This window comes from Pyxicephalus adspersus, chromosome 7 (assembly GCF_032062135.1).
Source record: "Pyxicephalus adspersus chromosome 7, UCB_Pads_2.0, whole genome shotgun sequence".
NCBI lineage: Eukaryota > Metazoa > Chordata > Amphibia > Anura > Pyxicephalidae > Pyxicephalus > Pyxicephalus adspersus.
In genome coordinates this window covers 63,344,015-63,359,677 of record NC_092864.1, presented here as the reverse complement: position 1 = coordinate 63,359,677, position 15,663 = coordinate 63,344,015, and the positions used below count along the sequence as shown (strand labels likewise).

Sequence of the window (15,663 nt, the reverse complement as noted above, 5' to 3'; positions counted from 1 at the left end):
AGGTTCCGGAAAGCTATTATAGCCATGTGGTTGCTTTTGAAAACACTCCAGGTGCGACTGTAGCTACACTCATGTGCAAATGTTTGCCATCTTGAGCGCACAGCAGCGGTTTGTTATTCTGAACCTGTTGCTTTGTTTCACAAAAGCTACACTCTGGCCCTTGCAGCACTAGGTTCCAGGTTTGATTCTCGGCCAGGACACTATCTGCAAGGAATTTGAATATTCTCTGTTTGTGCGTGGGTTACCTCCAGGTACTCCATTGTTTTTCCCACATCCCAAAAACATGCAGTTAGGTTAGTCGACTTTCCCTCAAAAATGTTCCTAAGACTACATTATTGAAATGTGACTCTGGGATACATACAAGATAGGGACTGTAGGTTTGTTGAATTTGTATGTAAGTCGGAACAGGTACAATATTTTAATAAATGCAATTAGGACAGACGTTTGTCTCAGCATATTATTAGGCAGTGTGGTGTCAGTTACTGTATAAAACTGTATAATACTGTATAATAATAAAGCAAAAAAAAAACTACACATTCACTGCTGGAGCAAGCTGTGCTTTGATTTGCAAAAAGAAACAACTGCAGAGTTTGTCTTGGTCTTTAAAGAGTTACAAGAGGCTGCAGAAAGAGCTCAGTCCTTAAGATCACCCACAACCTCAGCTTTGTTTAGCAAAATATTTCTTCTGCAAGTCATGCAAACCGCCCCTCCCCCACATCAAGCCTCTGTCCTGCACACAGGTGAGCAGGGAAGCCCTATTCGTATCTTGGAGTTGTCCATATGTTGGATGTCCTTAACTCAGGGACTACCTGTATAACATTAGATTGTGAGCCACTTTGAGGGACAGTTAGTGATAGGACTATGGACTTTGTAAAACACTGCGTAATATTTCGGCATCATATAACTATGGGGTTATAATACGTCCTTAAATTTGATCTGGTATTCCCTTTTTGCATTTTATCATGGATGGTATGTTAAAGGAGCAGCAGAACACTTGTACATGTTAGGAAAATCCGAGTAAAATCGGGGGTCTTTGTCCATCAATAGTCCACTAAAAAATAAAATATTTTGTACTGCAAGCATTACAAGATTTAAACTATAGAACATTGCATACCAATAATAACCAGCTCTGCCAGTACCTTTATAATTTTGCCATTATTTATCGCCACCAAATTCACCACTTTTATATTTAATATTTATATTACTATTTTTAAAAACCTCTCCCCTACCCTATCATATTCCAGCATTCATACAAATCCTTGAGCCTGAGCTATTTTCTGAAGCAAAATATATTATATATCCATAATAAATTACCATCTCTCAATGTACAATAATATTTATTTTAGACAAAAATACATTTTATTTTAATTTATTCTTTTAGAAAACAAACCAGATATATGTAATAGGACTGTGTAGAAAATAAAAGAGATGCAAAGCACAGAAACCCATACACCCAATGTAGAATGAATCAAACCACAACAGTATGAATGCTGTTTTTTTTTTTTTCTTGGTTAATACTTTAGAATTATTTTTATATTATCAGCAATCTTTCAGTGGTTTCATATTCATTTAACAAATTTGTTGCTGTAAAGTTTAAGGCTACAGATTTCCATTGACTTGAATGTAGATGTTTTTCAGATATGATTTAAGGGCCACTGTTGTAAGCAGAAGCATAATTCGTTTTTCCAGGTACAGTCTTCCAATTCACAGGTTTTATAACATTATGTTAGAGTTAGTTGTGGTAAAATGAAACACTGGACTGGCTGGTTAACTGAAGACGAGCTTCCTGCTGAGTGTGGTCCAGGGCTGAGGCATTTGCATTGTATCTGCAGTACAGTTCCTGCTCACTTCTTCATTAACTTTTGTAAGGATGGAGAGAATGTCTTCTCTAAGAAACAAAAAAGGATAAAAAGGTATAAATGATTCAAGAACGACTTTATCATATGTTCCTGTTATAACCAACAATGTAATATTATTTATTCACAATAAATAGAAAACTGATAAATAGGCTTTGTACACATAGACATTGTATTAATTTACGTGATGATTAATACATTTTAAGAGCCCCTGAAACACACCACAGGACTGCAACATAAATGTTAGCTGTAACATTAAACAAAACCTTTAGCTAGTTTCCTTGTGTCAGCTCAGTTTAAGCTTTATAAAGTTTTTCTATAAATGTGTTAGAATACTAATAGTTAGGATGGCCAATAATTAGCAACAAAAGCACATAGGAAGGTTTATCAACATAATAGCCTGATATTATTGAGGTGTTGTCTACTGGTTGTTACAAAGTTTTTTGTAACCTGCCGAATGTATTTTTTAGGCATGACGCACATACATAATAAACCATTATTTCAACTTGGGCAACTGCAAACTAATAAGTTATAAGCATCTTGTAGAAAAGAGGAAAAATAATACAGCATATTTCATTACATTACAACTTATTACCTGTGAGACTTTTCATCAAGCTTTCTGCACAGTGACTGAATGTACTTCGTACCATTTTTGGGGTCTCGGAAGGCCAAGCAATGCAATATAGTAGCCATCCCAAGCAGGAAATCTGGTTCATTTGGAATCAGGTCATCTTTTATCACAATATTGTCATGGGAGACATTACAGGCATCAGATTTCTTGAGAACACACTGCTGAACTTGCTGTCCTTGACATGCCTGGATAAAGAAGAGTTTGGGCTTTCTCTTTAGTGAGGGACACGAGCAGCTACGAAAACAAAAGGTAAGATCCCTGATGGCTACACCTTGTCCATCTGTGCCATAGACTAGTCCAGTATTTCCATGAGACAGAATGCAACAAATAAAACAATCATTCTTTTCATAGTTCTTCATGCTGTAAGATTGAACTGTCTCGAGAATCTTATTTCCTTCAAGGTCGTTCTTCACTTCAACATGGAAACCAAGCATGGAAAATACATTTTTGAGTGACTCTACAAGAGAAATGAGATTTCTTTTTATAAACTTGAATAGAATATGGATATTGAACATGCATTTAAGGTAACCAATATAAACTTTAACCACCATGTAAAGCATTTCAACTATTAAACTGTCAATTAAATTGTAGTTTTAAACACAGTAAGAATTGGCTTAGAACCCCATCAGATTTTTTCTGTGTTCGATTTAGGGGATTTTGTTTTGGCTTTTTTAGGAGACAATAAAGGAAATGAGTGGAAACCTATCTAATGTACCATTTGAAACCTATAATATTTTAAAATGGCTTTAGATATGTATTAAGCTGATAAAGTACAACTTAAGGCTTCCACATGTTCATAAAAAGTATAAAATCCAGTGACTACTCCATAATATAAACAAAAATTATCTCACTTAGCCAAGCCATAATTTTGTATCATATGCTAATAATTTTGTATCATATGCTTCCCCTCCCAGAAACTACAGCTCACGGGGAGGGAGCACTGTCAGTCCAGTAAGCAATGGATTTGATAAGGTAGGACCACATGCTGACTGGCCATAGTTCTACCTTCAATAGCAACTCCAGGCAACTGGAGGGGTAATCTTCAGATCTGATACTCACATGGAAAATGGGGTTGGATATTGCTTTTTTTTTGGATAAAAGGGAAAAGAGTGTCCAGTAAGCAGGCAACCAGCACAAAGGCTTTTCCTTTTATTCCACCAGTGTTTTTAACAGGACTACCTTCATGGAAAATCAAGCTTGAACACCATCCTACCCTCCATATCGCCTGAGGAAGCCCCAAAAAGGGTCAAACGCGTCGAGAGGAGATATATTATACGTAATTACAATTATTAAATATACCGACTATCAGTGTACCATCAAGCTTGATTAATTGTATGATAAATAATTGTGGACTATACATATTTTTTATTGTGTTTTATTATACTCTAAGTCAAACATTGTTTAGTTTTTTTTAATAAAGTATTGCATTATTAGCAATTATTACATGCCCTTCAAAAAGCCTTTTTTTCTTCTCCTTTTCTTTTATTTTTGTGTTAAGGCTGGGCACCACTTTAGGACTACATATCTTCCTGAATTACCTCTCTCTATAATGATATCTCTCTATGCTAATAATGTCTATATTCATACCAACTTTCTGGCATTAGAAAGAGGGGTAACCATCAGCATAAGATATGTTATAAAGGGTGCAATCCATCACAACTTAATTTATGCAAAACATAAATAAGTTAGTAAAGCATTCCATTGCAAATGAGCAAAACAAAATAATTTCTCAAACCCACAAGCCATTTGTACCACTTTTCTTCCATTATACTGGCTTTATAAAAAAAACAATAATGATAAAAAGATTTTTGTAGTATGACACTCCTAGTAGGTACAGTATATAGTACTTCTTTTATGAGGATTTGAACATCAGACCTAAAAATAGAAAACAAGGACAGTTGTGAGCTATGGGAAATGTTTCCAGAAAGTTTTGCAACTGAAGGTTTATATGCCAGCCAAGCAACTAGTATTTTGACAGTGGAATTCCTTAATATTCTCAGTACTGGTTTCTTTGTTTTTTTTTTTTTTTTAATACATTGAAGCTGAAGTACCAATAAATACAAGCTTGTAATGTAGGTTATTTTATTGTTTTACCCACCAATGGATTTATAAGTTTGTTCAGACAGTCTTGCCATTTACTTATCTCAGCCACATTGCAAAACCACACTTACTTAGGTTTAACAATGTACGGTAACTCTATAAGTCACCTTTCTACCTTCAGCCAGACTAATGAGCAAGGTGTTGTCCAAGGTGTTGTTTAAGGTATGCATATACCTATTCGCCTGGAATTTCACTTTCCTACGCTGTGCACCTTTCTTTTCATTAGCCAAGTCATGTGGGTGAGTTTGCAGCTTATTCTAGGAGATGGCAAAGCTTGAACCACGCTCACTTGCATTATTACTGTCAGATTTACGGACATTTAGAAAATGTACTGGCATAATAACAACAGCTAGAGGGACTGTCTAGTCAGTATATTACCATGATGAAATTTAGCATTATTGTGCAGAAAAGCTGAGTCAGTTTAAATCTAAATTCCTGGAACAAAATCTATGGGACCTTATTTAGTTATTTCCACTATACATACATTCAAAGTTTAATGTGCCAGAGTATTACACAGCATTATAGCTGCACAAATTCATTTTGTAAAAAGCACTTCCTGATAAAATATAACTTGGACAGTTTGCCAACAATTCTACAGAATGCTGAAAAAGGTTTTGGTTGTTCCAGACTTGTCAGCATCTGCCAATGACTCCCATGTAAAAATCAGGCTTTTCAGATAAAAAAAAATCCTGTACCCTTGTGGCTCTTGTCTGAAATAGGGAAGCCTGAGGCATAAGACCCCTGTGTTCTCTGCAATAGCTCTGGAACTGAGAGGGAAGGTAAGAGATAGCTGGTCCTTTACTTCCTGGAGCCCTTGTATATGAATTTATTTATCATTATATTTCAAACTTTATTTTAGCAGCATTATACTAACAATTAAACGTATACTTCAGAAATCTTAGGTTAAAGAGAGAATCTGAAAAAATATCTAATTGGTCCAGCCAATGTATTTATTTTGCACATATGCTATTTAAATTAGTCAGGTGTGGGTATTTTAGGATGAATCTGCCATTACCGTGCAGTGTATAATTTAATTTCTATTTTAAGGCAACCAAATTTTTGCTTACAGTGGAACTAAGGCCAAAAGTTACCAGGGAGTAGATTTTTAGGCAGAAGAGAAATGAAAAAGTTTTTTTTAAAAAAAAATAAAAAAAAACTTTTCCTTGGCTGGTGGTGTTTTTTCTTCCTATATTGCATGGCACATGCACCATGTAGTATAGGGACTGGCTCTATACACGGCACTCGAATAGACAACATAACACACATGTAAGCATATGCATGAGTTAAATTATCAGTGACCGACTAATGGCCAAAGACGACTGTTGTGGACTCTGAAGAGTAGGCAGCAAAGATGGCAGATTTGGGTGGTTCAGCAGTGACAAGTTCCTGGACCTGTAATTGCTATAGAGCAACTGCAAAAGTAATGGTGGAAAATACTAAAAACAATATTTTAAAATGTCTTCTTACCTTCGTCTTTTTCTGTTCCCCTTCTGTTTTTGAGTTTGTTAGATCCTGTTTGTGACTTTTCAAAGTCAAAATTATTTATAATGAGACAGATTCCACGTTCTTCGCTGTTCATATCATAAAACTCCTCTGATGCCTTAAATAGAGGTTAGACAGAAGAAGAAAATTAAAATTAATGCATAATGTTAATAACGTTCATACCGGTATAAAGTGTTTACAATCAATTTGGGGATCATTTTTTTGGATCTAGTTGGGTAGCGATTTCATTTCACTTTGCAACCTAGATATGCAACAGGAAATAAAAGAAAATCTCTCCAAAGTAAATGGAATTCCCATCGTAGAGCATTGTTTTAGGAACACATGTCCCTATTGCAGACTTTTTCATCATGTTAAAATTTTTGATTTCCGTCTTTTTTCTGTCTTGTCAGTTTTACTACATATACTGTAGTAGTGAAACAACTGCTTTCAGTTCTGTAACATTTCAAAACCTAAAATTTGTATAAGATAAAATATACAGTACAGTACAATACAATAAAATATACAGTACAGTACAATACAATAAAATATACAGTACAATACAACAAAATATACAGTACAGTACAATAAAAACAAGATAGAAGTACAGCACTCGAACACCGCAAAACACGTAGAAACCTTCGATTACCTCATTGAGAGAGTTTTCCATTAGGAGATTTACATGAGTGCTGTACTTCTATCTTGTTTTTATTGTACTGTGTATTTTAACAAGTGATCTTGAATAAAGCTATATTTGCTTTTAGATTTGTGTATGAAGATAATAGTTCAATTTTGACCTTGAAATTCCCCTTATCTGGTTAGTTATCTGTAAGGAAACCTGGTTGTTATTTGTATGTATTATGAATTGGGATGTGGTCAAGATGAATTTAGTCCTGAAAGGTGCAGAATATTACTATATAACCTTCAGGAAGGGGATCACTGTTCCTAACAGAGTCACCATAAAAACAATACCAGGTGCTGGGATGCTTTGCCTGGCACTGCTGCCATACAGGTGCTTGTCATTGTGGGGGTCTTAGGTGACCAGTGGTGACCATGTCTATAAGGCAGCTCTAAAGAGTTTTACTCTTAGTGCTAAGTTCATTGTAAAGATCTGGGAATGTGGAGTAACTGTGCAGAGTGTGATCCAAATTTGTGTTGTGATCAGTAATACAAACTTTTTTCCACTGTGCATTCGGCAAAGCTGAACTCTAGACAGAACCTTAAATTACCCTTAACCCCCCTTCCTCCCCAATTAAATGGTTACTTGGTACATTTTAGAATTACCTTGACTCAGCACTTTGTAGTACCTTGAGAACTTTCAGGAAGATGTTCTAGCCCAATGCGGAAGCATCTTCCTGCAATATTTTGTGCAATTAAGGATCAAGCCAGTAAGCAGGAAACGTGGGCACCATTATGACCTCCTAGAACTGTTAGTATCATGCTGACTAAATACTAGAATTCACCAAAAATCAAATCAGTAAAGTTGAAGATAAGGTCCCCGTTTGCACATTTGTTTTGAATCAATGACTCAGTAAGTAGAGAGTTAATATGATAGTCAAGTAACTAGCTAAACTAAAAATAAAAAGTTGAAGCTAATAATTTAAAAAAAAAAATATAAAAAAATAATAACAGTGGATATATATTAGAAGTATATTTACCTTACTCCACAGTTCCATAGCAGCCTTTGAAACCTTTGAAATCTATGGGAGCGCCCCAAAACCATCATATATAGTGCAAGGCTAGTCATGGCTGTTGGTCTTGCAATTTGATGAGGATGAGAGGGGAATAGACATGGGCAGGAAAAAGGAACTTCTTTGAGGTTCTGGTTGTTTAAACTGGAATCAGCAAAGCAGGGAGAAACCCAGCGTAACCATAAAGTAAGGTAGTCAATCCTCTCTATTAGAGCTCCTCTAAACTAAACAATCTTTATATCCTATAAATACACATGGCACCACTTTTAATTGTTCTTGGCTAATTTACATAATAATACTCACATTTTCGGGAAATTGGGACAAATTGTCAAATATATGTTTTTTATTATATTATCTAAACCAACAGTTGCCAACCGGTGGTCCGCGGACCATCAAAAATGAGAAAATTTAGGGGGTCAGGAGAAGGACCCCACTGGGGGGACCCGCCGGCCAGAGCCACAGACCACGTCCCCCGTACAGTTCCCAGGCTCAGGGAAGTGGGCGGGCTGTGTCGCAGCCTGAGATCTGAGCCTGCAATGGGAGAGCGGGGGGATTATGTCATAATGATGTCACTATGGATGTCACTATGAGGGAGGTTTCTCCCCCTTTGAGTGGCACTCAGCTCCCCGCGCATGCGCAGTCGGGCTGGTAATTTCAGTGGTCCACGAGATCGAAAAGGTTGGCGACTGCTGTTCTAAACAGCTCAGCTAGTAAAGAGTAGGGATGTATTTGTTCAAGTTACAAGTAGTATACAGTGGCATTCATTTTTACCTCTGATATATCCTCAACCTGTAATTTCATTTGGTCACCTTGATCTTCATCTGCAAACAAATGAAACTCTTTAGTAACACTGCAAGTAATGTGACATGTGTTAGTAAAATAAATTTATATTAAAAAAGCTTCCTTATTTGCTTTCTAAACATGTAAATACGACTTTAATCGTAGAATATGTTACCAAGAATGTGTTCATAAAACAATGCTTACATAAGCAAAGACCATTTAAATAATGTTAGTACTGAGAATTTTGTTAGATGTTACAATAACTTTTATCATATATGGCCACACAAAACCATTTCCTATTTATATTTATTTTAATCTCAAATGTCTGCAATAAAAAGGCCAGCGCATCCAAAGCTGGTATTTCAAATGTAAACTTGGATTGGAACTTTATGTATTGAGTCACCCCTGGGTTCCCTAATTTTAGGGGACCTTCAGGCATGAAATTAGCTCTTAGCATTTTTTTCAAATTTGATGTTAGGATATTCACACCCAACTTTGTGTGTTTCAATGCATCATTCTGCACCCTCCTGTAACCTACATAACACAAATATACATTCATACAATAAATCTAACAGAGAAAGTTTGACCCTTGATAATGAACACAGCAGGTGTCCAAAACCAGAACCTGTGCAGGGCTGATAGGAAGACCCTAAAGAGTCTACAAGAAGTTGGGACAGTAAGTCTAGACCAGTGTTTTTTGACTGCTGGAAATGCTTATGTTCCATGATATTTTGGCCTGTTCTATACTTTAGTACAATATGCCTAGGAACCAGACTTTTTCCAAAAAAGCCATTCCTTCTCTGCACAAGGATATCAGTATTATCATGTCCCGGTCAGGATGCACCTAACTGTAGACCAATAAGCATAGGCAGAGTATTTATTTATTTTTTGCAGGGCACTGGGTGAATCTAGTGACAGCAAGCCACAGATGTACACCTCAATTTGTGATATCAGCAAGAGTTTTATCCACCTCAAGAGATCTACCCAACTCAGGTACCGCTTTTCCTGATTCTCCTTCTACACCTCTACTCCAGTGGTCCCCAACCTTTTGGGGCTCGTGAACCACTAAATCTACGGACTCTGGTCTGCACATGTGCAGGGTGCCGTGTGTCACTCAAAGGGGAAGAAACTTCCCCCAGCGTGATGCCAGAACTTGCCCACTCTCTCATTGCAGGTCTGAGCCTGCGATGGGAGAGTGGGTTGGTTGTGTCCACAAGCCACCCACCACCCTGAGCCTGAGATTTGGTCCGTGGCTCTGGCCGCTGTGCCCCCCCCCCCCCCCCAAGCGGGGTCCTTCTCCTGACCCTATCTGGGGAGTGCACCAGCCAGATCCATGGACCACCGCTGGTCTCTATGCTCTCGCGGCCCAGCTATCAGATGGCCGCAGATCGGGGGTTGGGCACCCATGCTCTATTCCTATCTTTGTTTTCAGGGACATTGCCTCTAAATTGTAAACTACAACATTCTGTGAAGCTACAAAGTTCCACAAAGCATGCTGTGAAGCCCAAGGAAAAAGCATGCTATGCAATGAATTAACTACCTGCCTAGGACAGCCACATGGCCCAAAAGCTTCAACACTGCCTAACCAATTACCAAGCTTATAGCCACTTCGAGATAAAGGCCACAAAAATCTCTCAAAGTGATCTAATTTTCAGTGGTCTTGCCCAGCCTCCATTTGCTTGGCGTGTGTGCACCATATGCGTTTATACCACCGTAAACTACCTGAAAATTAGCTAAATTCTGATTCCTTTATTGATTGGAACTTAACACTGGAGTGACAGAAAGCTGTCATATACCACATGGTAAAATATAAGTGCATCTAAGTATCTGTTGAAATTCTCTCGTGATCAAACAGTCTTCACTGACCACCATCCCTATTATCTGTTGATTCGAACAAGGCTCCGTTTTCTCAGATGGAGAAAAAGGAGGATAATGAGAATGATAATGAGGAAGGGATGCCAGTCTACCAAAGTCAACATTAGTTGGGCAGTACCAACAATGCTGGGAAATGAGCTTTGACTTCCTTTTTGTTTTATGTATTCATCATTAGGACACTGCTTGAGAAGGATGTTATCTGTTATCAAAGTGAAATACATATTTAGAAAGGCCTTTGCTTTTAGATGAAAGTCATGTTTTGTTCTGTGAGATTTGAGAGACATTACTTTTGACTAACAGTCCATATGGGTTTACACTGGATGGAGCATCACAACTTCATTAAACTGATCTATACATTTTACACACCTGTATCATTTTTCTCATATTCCAAAAGTTTGTTTTTAAAGTCATCATCAAAATATTCAGCTTTTTTCTTCAAATACTCCAGGTTATCCAGTGCCCCTACTTTCTCCAGTTCAGTAAAAGCATCCAACAAACTCTGGAACAGATTGGGAATAGCATGAATGTCATAAAGGTAGATTTTACCAACTCTCTTGAACGAATGCCAATAATGATGAATATATGTTTTCCATGGATTTTTTCACACATTTTCTTGTTTACAATGACTATTGTCAATTATATTTATACTATCTACACCTTGTGCCCCTTTTCTAGAAGGAAGAAATATTAGAAAATGTGCACTAGTATAGTTGGGAAGGTCACATTTAACTTCCTTTAAAATGCAACTTTTTATTATCAAGATAACCCTGTCTGCAAGAACAATCAGGTTCACATCAGTGCAATACAATACAAAGTAAGGACAGAGTTTTTCAACCTTTTCTCCCCAGGAGCTGTATTCCACAGCATATGTGCCAACAAAATACCAATATAAATGTAAAAGTAGCATATACCAGTGCACGGAATGAAAAGGAATAAAACAGCCCAGAGTTTAGGGGTAAGATTTGAGTACTGTACAGAGTGCAGGGGTAAGGAGTGTGTAAAGAACAAAGTCAGAAATACAGGGATCATTGTACAACAACAGTGGTATAAAACGTACTTTGGGCAAGGGTCAAGGAACAACACCCTGTATGATTCATTCCACTAAACTTATTCATGGAACAGAAATGCCCAGCCACAACCCAGTCACAGCAACTTACCTACACAAATACATATACATGTGCCTCTTTAATTTCCTTTGTTTGGGTGTTTTTTTTTTTTTATACTAGGATGTTATGTAGAGAGATAGATGTTGAAGGGAGTCTCACATTTAACCCCATTCTTTTGTGGAAGAGTGGTATGTTAGGTAATGTTTAATGTCGTCTTGATGTTTGGAAAATAAATAAATAAACAAAATAGGGTATATAACCACACTCCAATGACTGAAACGCGGGAAATCTTTCAAGGCTGTCCCATAAAGATGAAAAAAAGTAGCTTGCATTGGCTTTTGGCCTTAGGAATTGGGTTGGTCGGCTGTGGGAATTTGCCTGTACGGTGGTCAAAGGGTCCCCTTGTCCACTCAAGGTGACACCCATGTACTGTGATTGAAAGTTTAGGTGGTTTTTGTGCTAGTGCTTACTGTGCACTTCTGGAGACTCTGAAAAAGTTAGGTATGTAGTGCTTGAGCTTTATTCCAGCTGTGCCGTGTTCACCATTGAGTCCAACACGTCCATCTTTTTTCTTCTCATGCTGCCCGAACTCAAACTGCACATGGGTGACACTGAGCATGTTTTTTTGCATTATATGAAAGCCCCTAATGATGCATGCAGGATCAGCCCACAACCTCCTGGGATATGTATGTGACACAAGTATAAGGCTACGGATTTCCCCTTCAGTCTTTACCTCTGTGGAAGTAAAGACGGAAGTGGAGGGTTCCTCTCAAACAAGGTAGAGGTTTACCAACTTCATATATTATATTTGTTCAAAATAAAAATGTCACCTACATTTGCTTTGTCCAGTTTGGCATTAGTAAGTTCATCAATGAATATATTCTTGATTTCCTTAAATTTTGAGTCTGGTACAAGGTTACCGAGCTCGTAGAGAAGCAACCTATAAAAAAACAAAAATATTTTCTATCACTGGTGAATAGTGCACTGTAAAACCCAAATAAACCTCTATTGGAATGCGTTGTACTCATGCATACCCTTGAGCAGCCCATTCATTTTAGTGGGCTGCCTATTGCTTTGCTGCAGTCCAGCTTCGGTGCTATTCTGCACAATAGCAAGGAACACGAGTTGCGCTTACACTGCAGTGTGATGTTGATGGTATGTATGATATTACATACATAACTGTAACATTCATATGTAAGTGAGTACTGATTCAGCTAAACTTATTTCAGAGCGTACAATCCCTGCTTTCTGTATGTTATCACGCACACATTACAATTTGATTTTACAAAACCTTTTACATCTACAACTATAACGTACAAGCCTGAATAGAAGCAAATCTAATGGCCAGAATTGTAAGAGGCATTCTTCCAACTGACCATCACTCTACGATACTGTGAGATGTGGCTATAGTAAATTATAGCTGGGCTTCCCTGAAGACCTGAACAATATTTCAAGGGTTCTGCCCATGGCAAAAAGGTCAAGAAACACTGTTGTAATGTGTAAAGCCATTCTGTAGGTATTGTGGGTTGTCCGGCCTTAATCATCACTGTGTGAAGCTACGTACACACTTCCAATGGTTCTCTCCAGATAATCAGCTCAGGGCCAAAATCTAAAGTGTGTACAGTCGTCCATCATCTGAACGACCATCCTGGAGGATCCACAGACAATGACTGATGAAGGATCGTGATGCAAGTGAAGGGGAGAGCGCGCAGCGGGGTGCCGCTCCATCGCTCTCCCCCTTTCCTCTGCATAGAGCAGAACGGTTCTATATATACAACACTCGTTCATGCATCGTGGAGTGCTTAGTCGTTGGAAAGGATCGTGAAAGATCCTTTCCAACGACTATAATTGCACGTGTGTATGCAGCTTTACTCATCAATTCTTTTTGTGTACATTGCATACATTCTGCTCTTGTGTTTGCTGTGGTAATGTGATTGGGGAACAGTGGCCATTTTAAAGCATCCCACTGCTGCCAAAATTATCAGTACCAATAACAATAAAAAGTGGCAGTTATGAAATATTTTTTTTATTACTTCTTACCTGAATGGACTAATTATTGCTGTTTTTGAAATTCTTAGTTTTTTCTTCATTTCTTCCTTATCAATATTAAAATATTTTTCAAGAAGATCATATCGGCTTAAATAATATAGCAGTTCTGCAACAAGATCAACATTTCCTTGACTTATGTAACTCTGATTCTTCAGTTTATCTAGAAGGTCTGCCAGTTCTGAAACTTTTGGAACAAGGTCTTTGCACAGGAAGATCGTATCACTACATTCAGCAGAGCCCAACTCATTAATAATTTTGTGTAACCAGGAAAATAAATCAGCCATGGTGGTAAGATTATTTTCAAAGTTTCATCATTCAATATTTTGTTTGTCTAAAAAAAGGATAGGTTAGAGTTAGCAAGTGAGAAAACACAAAAAATACAAATACTATAGAAATTAGAAACAAATTGGTAAGCATTGTCAGACTGGCAAACCACAAAAGGATAATGGACTTGTGATGCAACATATGCCATGGTAAAGACTTGTGTCTTGGAGGGAACTGCTATTATGGTGGTCTGGATCTTGCCCTGCCATCCAGAACAACCTCCTCCAGTAACATGACATCAGCATCTGCCATCGTTGTTTTGGGGCTTGTGCTGGCATTTTTGGGCTGCCTTTTTCATGGTAAGGTAACAAAGCAGGAAGTTGTCTCACATCAGTACAGTACACCAGACGTGCACGAAAGGTAAAAATAAATAACCTTAAGGGTAATAAATGTAGTAATGCTAGAGGGGGCTGTGCTAGTGTGGAGGGTGGGGTAAGAGAGGATTAGGAATAGGATGAGTTAAAAGGGGCTAGATGGAAGTGGGAGGCCCTCTTTTGGAAGGAAAAGTTCCTTCTGTTATGGTTATCCAATACATTGGAAAAGTGGTGGATTGGTGGAGTCTCCCCCTTTATGGTGAACGGATGATTTTGGTTCATGAGGCAGTGCTGGGCAGCTAGGGGGCCAAGGTGGAGATGTTGGAAGAAATAAATTCCTGTTGAGTGCAAGTTTTGCCTTCTTAGACCTGTAGCCTGGTTGTTTGGGTATATAACTGGGAGTTTGGAGCTTGCTAACATTATGGATATTGTTGGTATGGTTATTTGGTGTTTGGGTATTTATTGGTTAAGGGAGTGGTTGGTAAGCAGGTGGGGGTTGGCGGAGGTTCTGATGGTGATAGTAAAGGATGGGCTAGAAGGTCCGAGCTACCCTGGGCATGATACTGTGGTGGCACACAACACGGACTTGCAAGCCTGATAAGTGCTTCCTAACACTGGTAATGTATTTAGCTAATTAAATGGTAAGTTAATTCAGGCTAAGTTAATTCAGGTAAGTTATTGGTGGGCTTGATGTTAATTTCAGAACATGAATAATGCACAAGGATAGCGTCTGATAATGTGTCTCCGGGTAGGATCTATAATTCTACTAAGACCCTGTATCTTAATAAAAGTTCTGCCCACGACATAGCCTGTGTTTTAGATTTTAGCCCCCTATGTGATTTGTGTTTGACACCCCTGCTTTAAATAATTTTTGAGTACTCATAAGAGAGGACATGTCCGGTATTAACATGTACAAAAGACAGATATTTATTTAATTGTATACCTTACCTGGCATCTTGTTCAGGAGGACTTTGCTCTGCTGTTCTAGGAAATAGTTAAGTCAACTTAGATAAACAACATGATTGGTTTCTGCACTGTGTTACTTTCAGTAAAAAGAAAAACAGGACTTTCTACTTTCTGCATACCATGCAACTCATTCTAAAAGAATTTTACTGAATGGTTTTACTTCCTTAAGCCTTAGACCTGCAAAATACAAAATGATAGTTTAGGCTATACAAATCTGACACATTTGAAGCACCCCAATAAACACTATTTTTCTGAAAAAGTCATAACAATCCTAACTAAGTCTGAGAAAAATGTAATATAGACCATACCTTAGGGAAGAATAGTATTTGTTTTCTCATTATCATTTCACATCTTTGTTTTTCTTATGTAGGAAATCATCAAATCAGCACATGTAGAATATATTTATGTGCACAACTGTATGTCCCTACAAAGAACTGTAAACTTAGCACAAAAAAACCACAGAACTGCATCTAACTGCATGTATTCATTATA

At 37.7% G+C, this 15,663-nt stretch overlaps 1 protein-coding gene across 1 annotated transcript in view; it reads right to left on the bottom strand.

Moving 5' to 3' along the window:
• Window positions 1–1,336: 1,336 nt before the first annotated feature.
• The window catches only part of LOC140336080 (uncharacterized), a 45,267-nt gene continuing 30,940 nt past the window's right edge, over window positions 1,337–15,663 (bottom strand). Inside the window, exons 10-16 of the mRNA XM_072419132.1 lie at window positions 13,559–13,872; window positions 12,353–12,458; window positions 10,779–10,911; window positions 8,529–8,578; window positions 6,055–6,187; window positions 2,452–2,944; window positions 1,337–1,888 (exon numbers count right to left, since the gene is read on the bottom strand). Of these exons, the coding sequence (XP_072275233.1) occupies window positions 1,768–1,888; window positions 2,452–2,944; window positions 6,055–6,187; window positions 8,529–8,578; window positions 10,779–10,911; window positions 12,353–12,458; window positions 13,559–13,872 (1,350 nt within the window). The 3' untranslated portion in view covers window positions 1,337–1,767. The remainder of the gene's footprint in view (window positions 1,889–2,451; window positions 2,945–6,054; window positions 6,188–8,528; window positions 8,579–10,778; window positions 10,912–12,352; window positions 12,459–13,558; window positions 13,873–15,663) is intronic.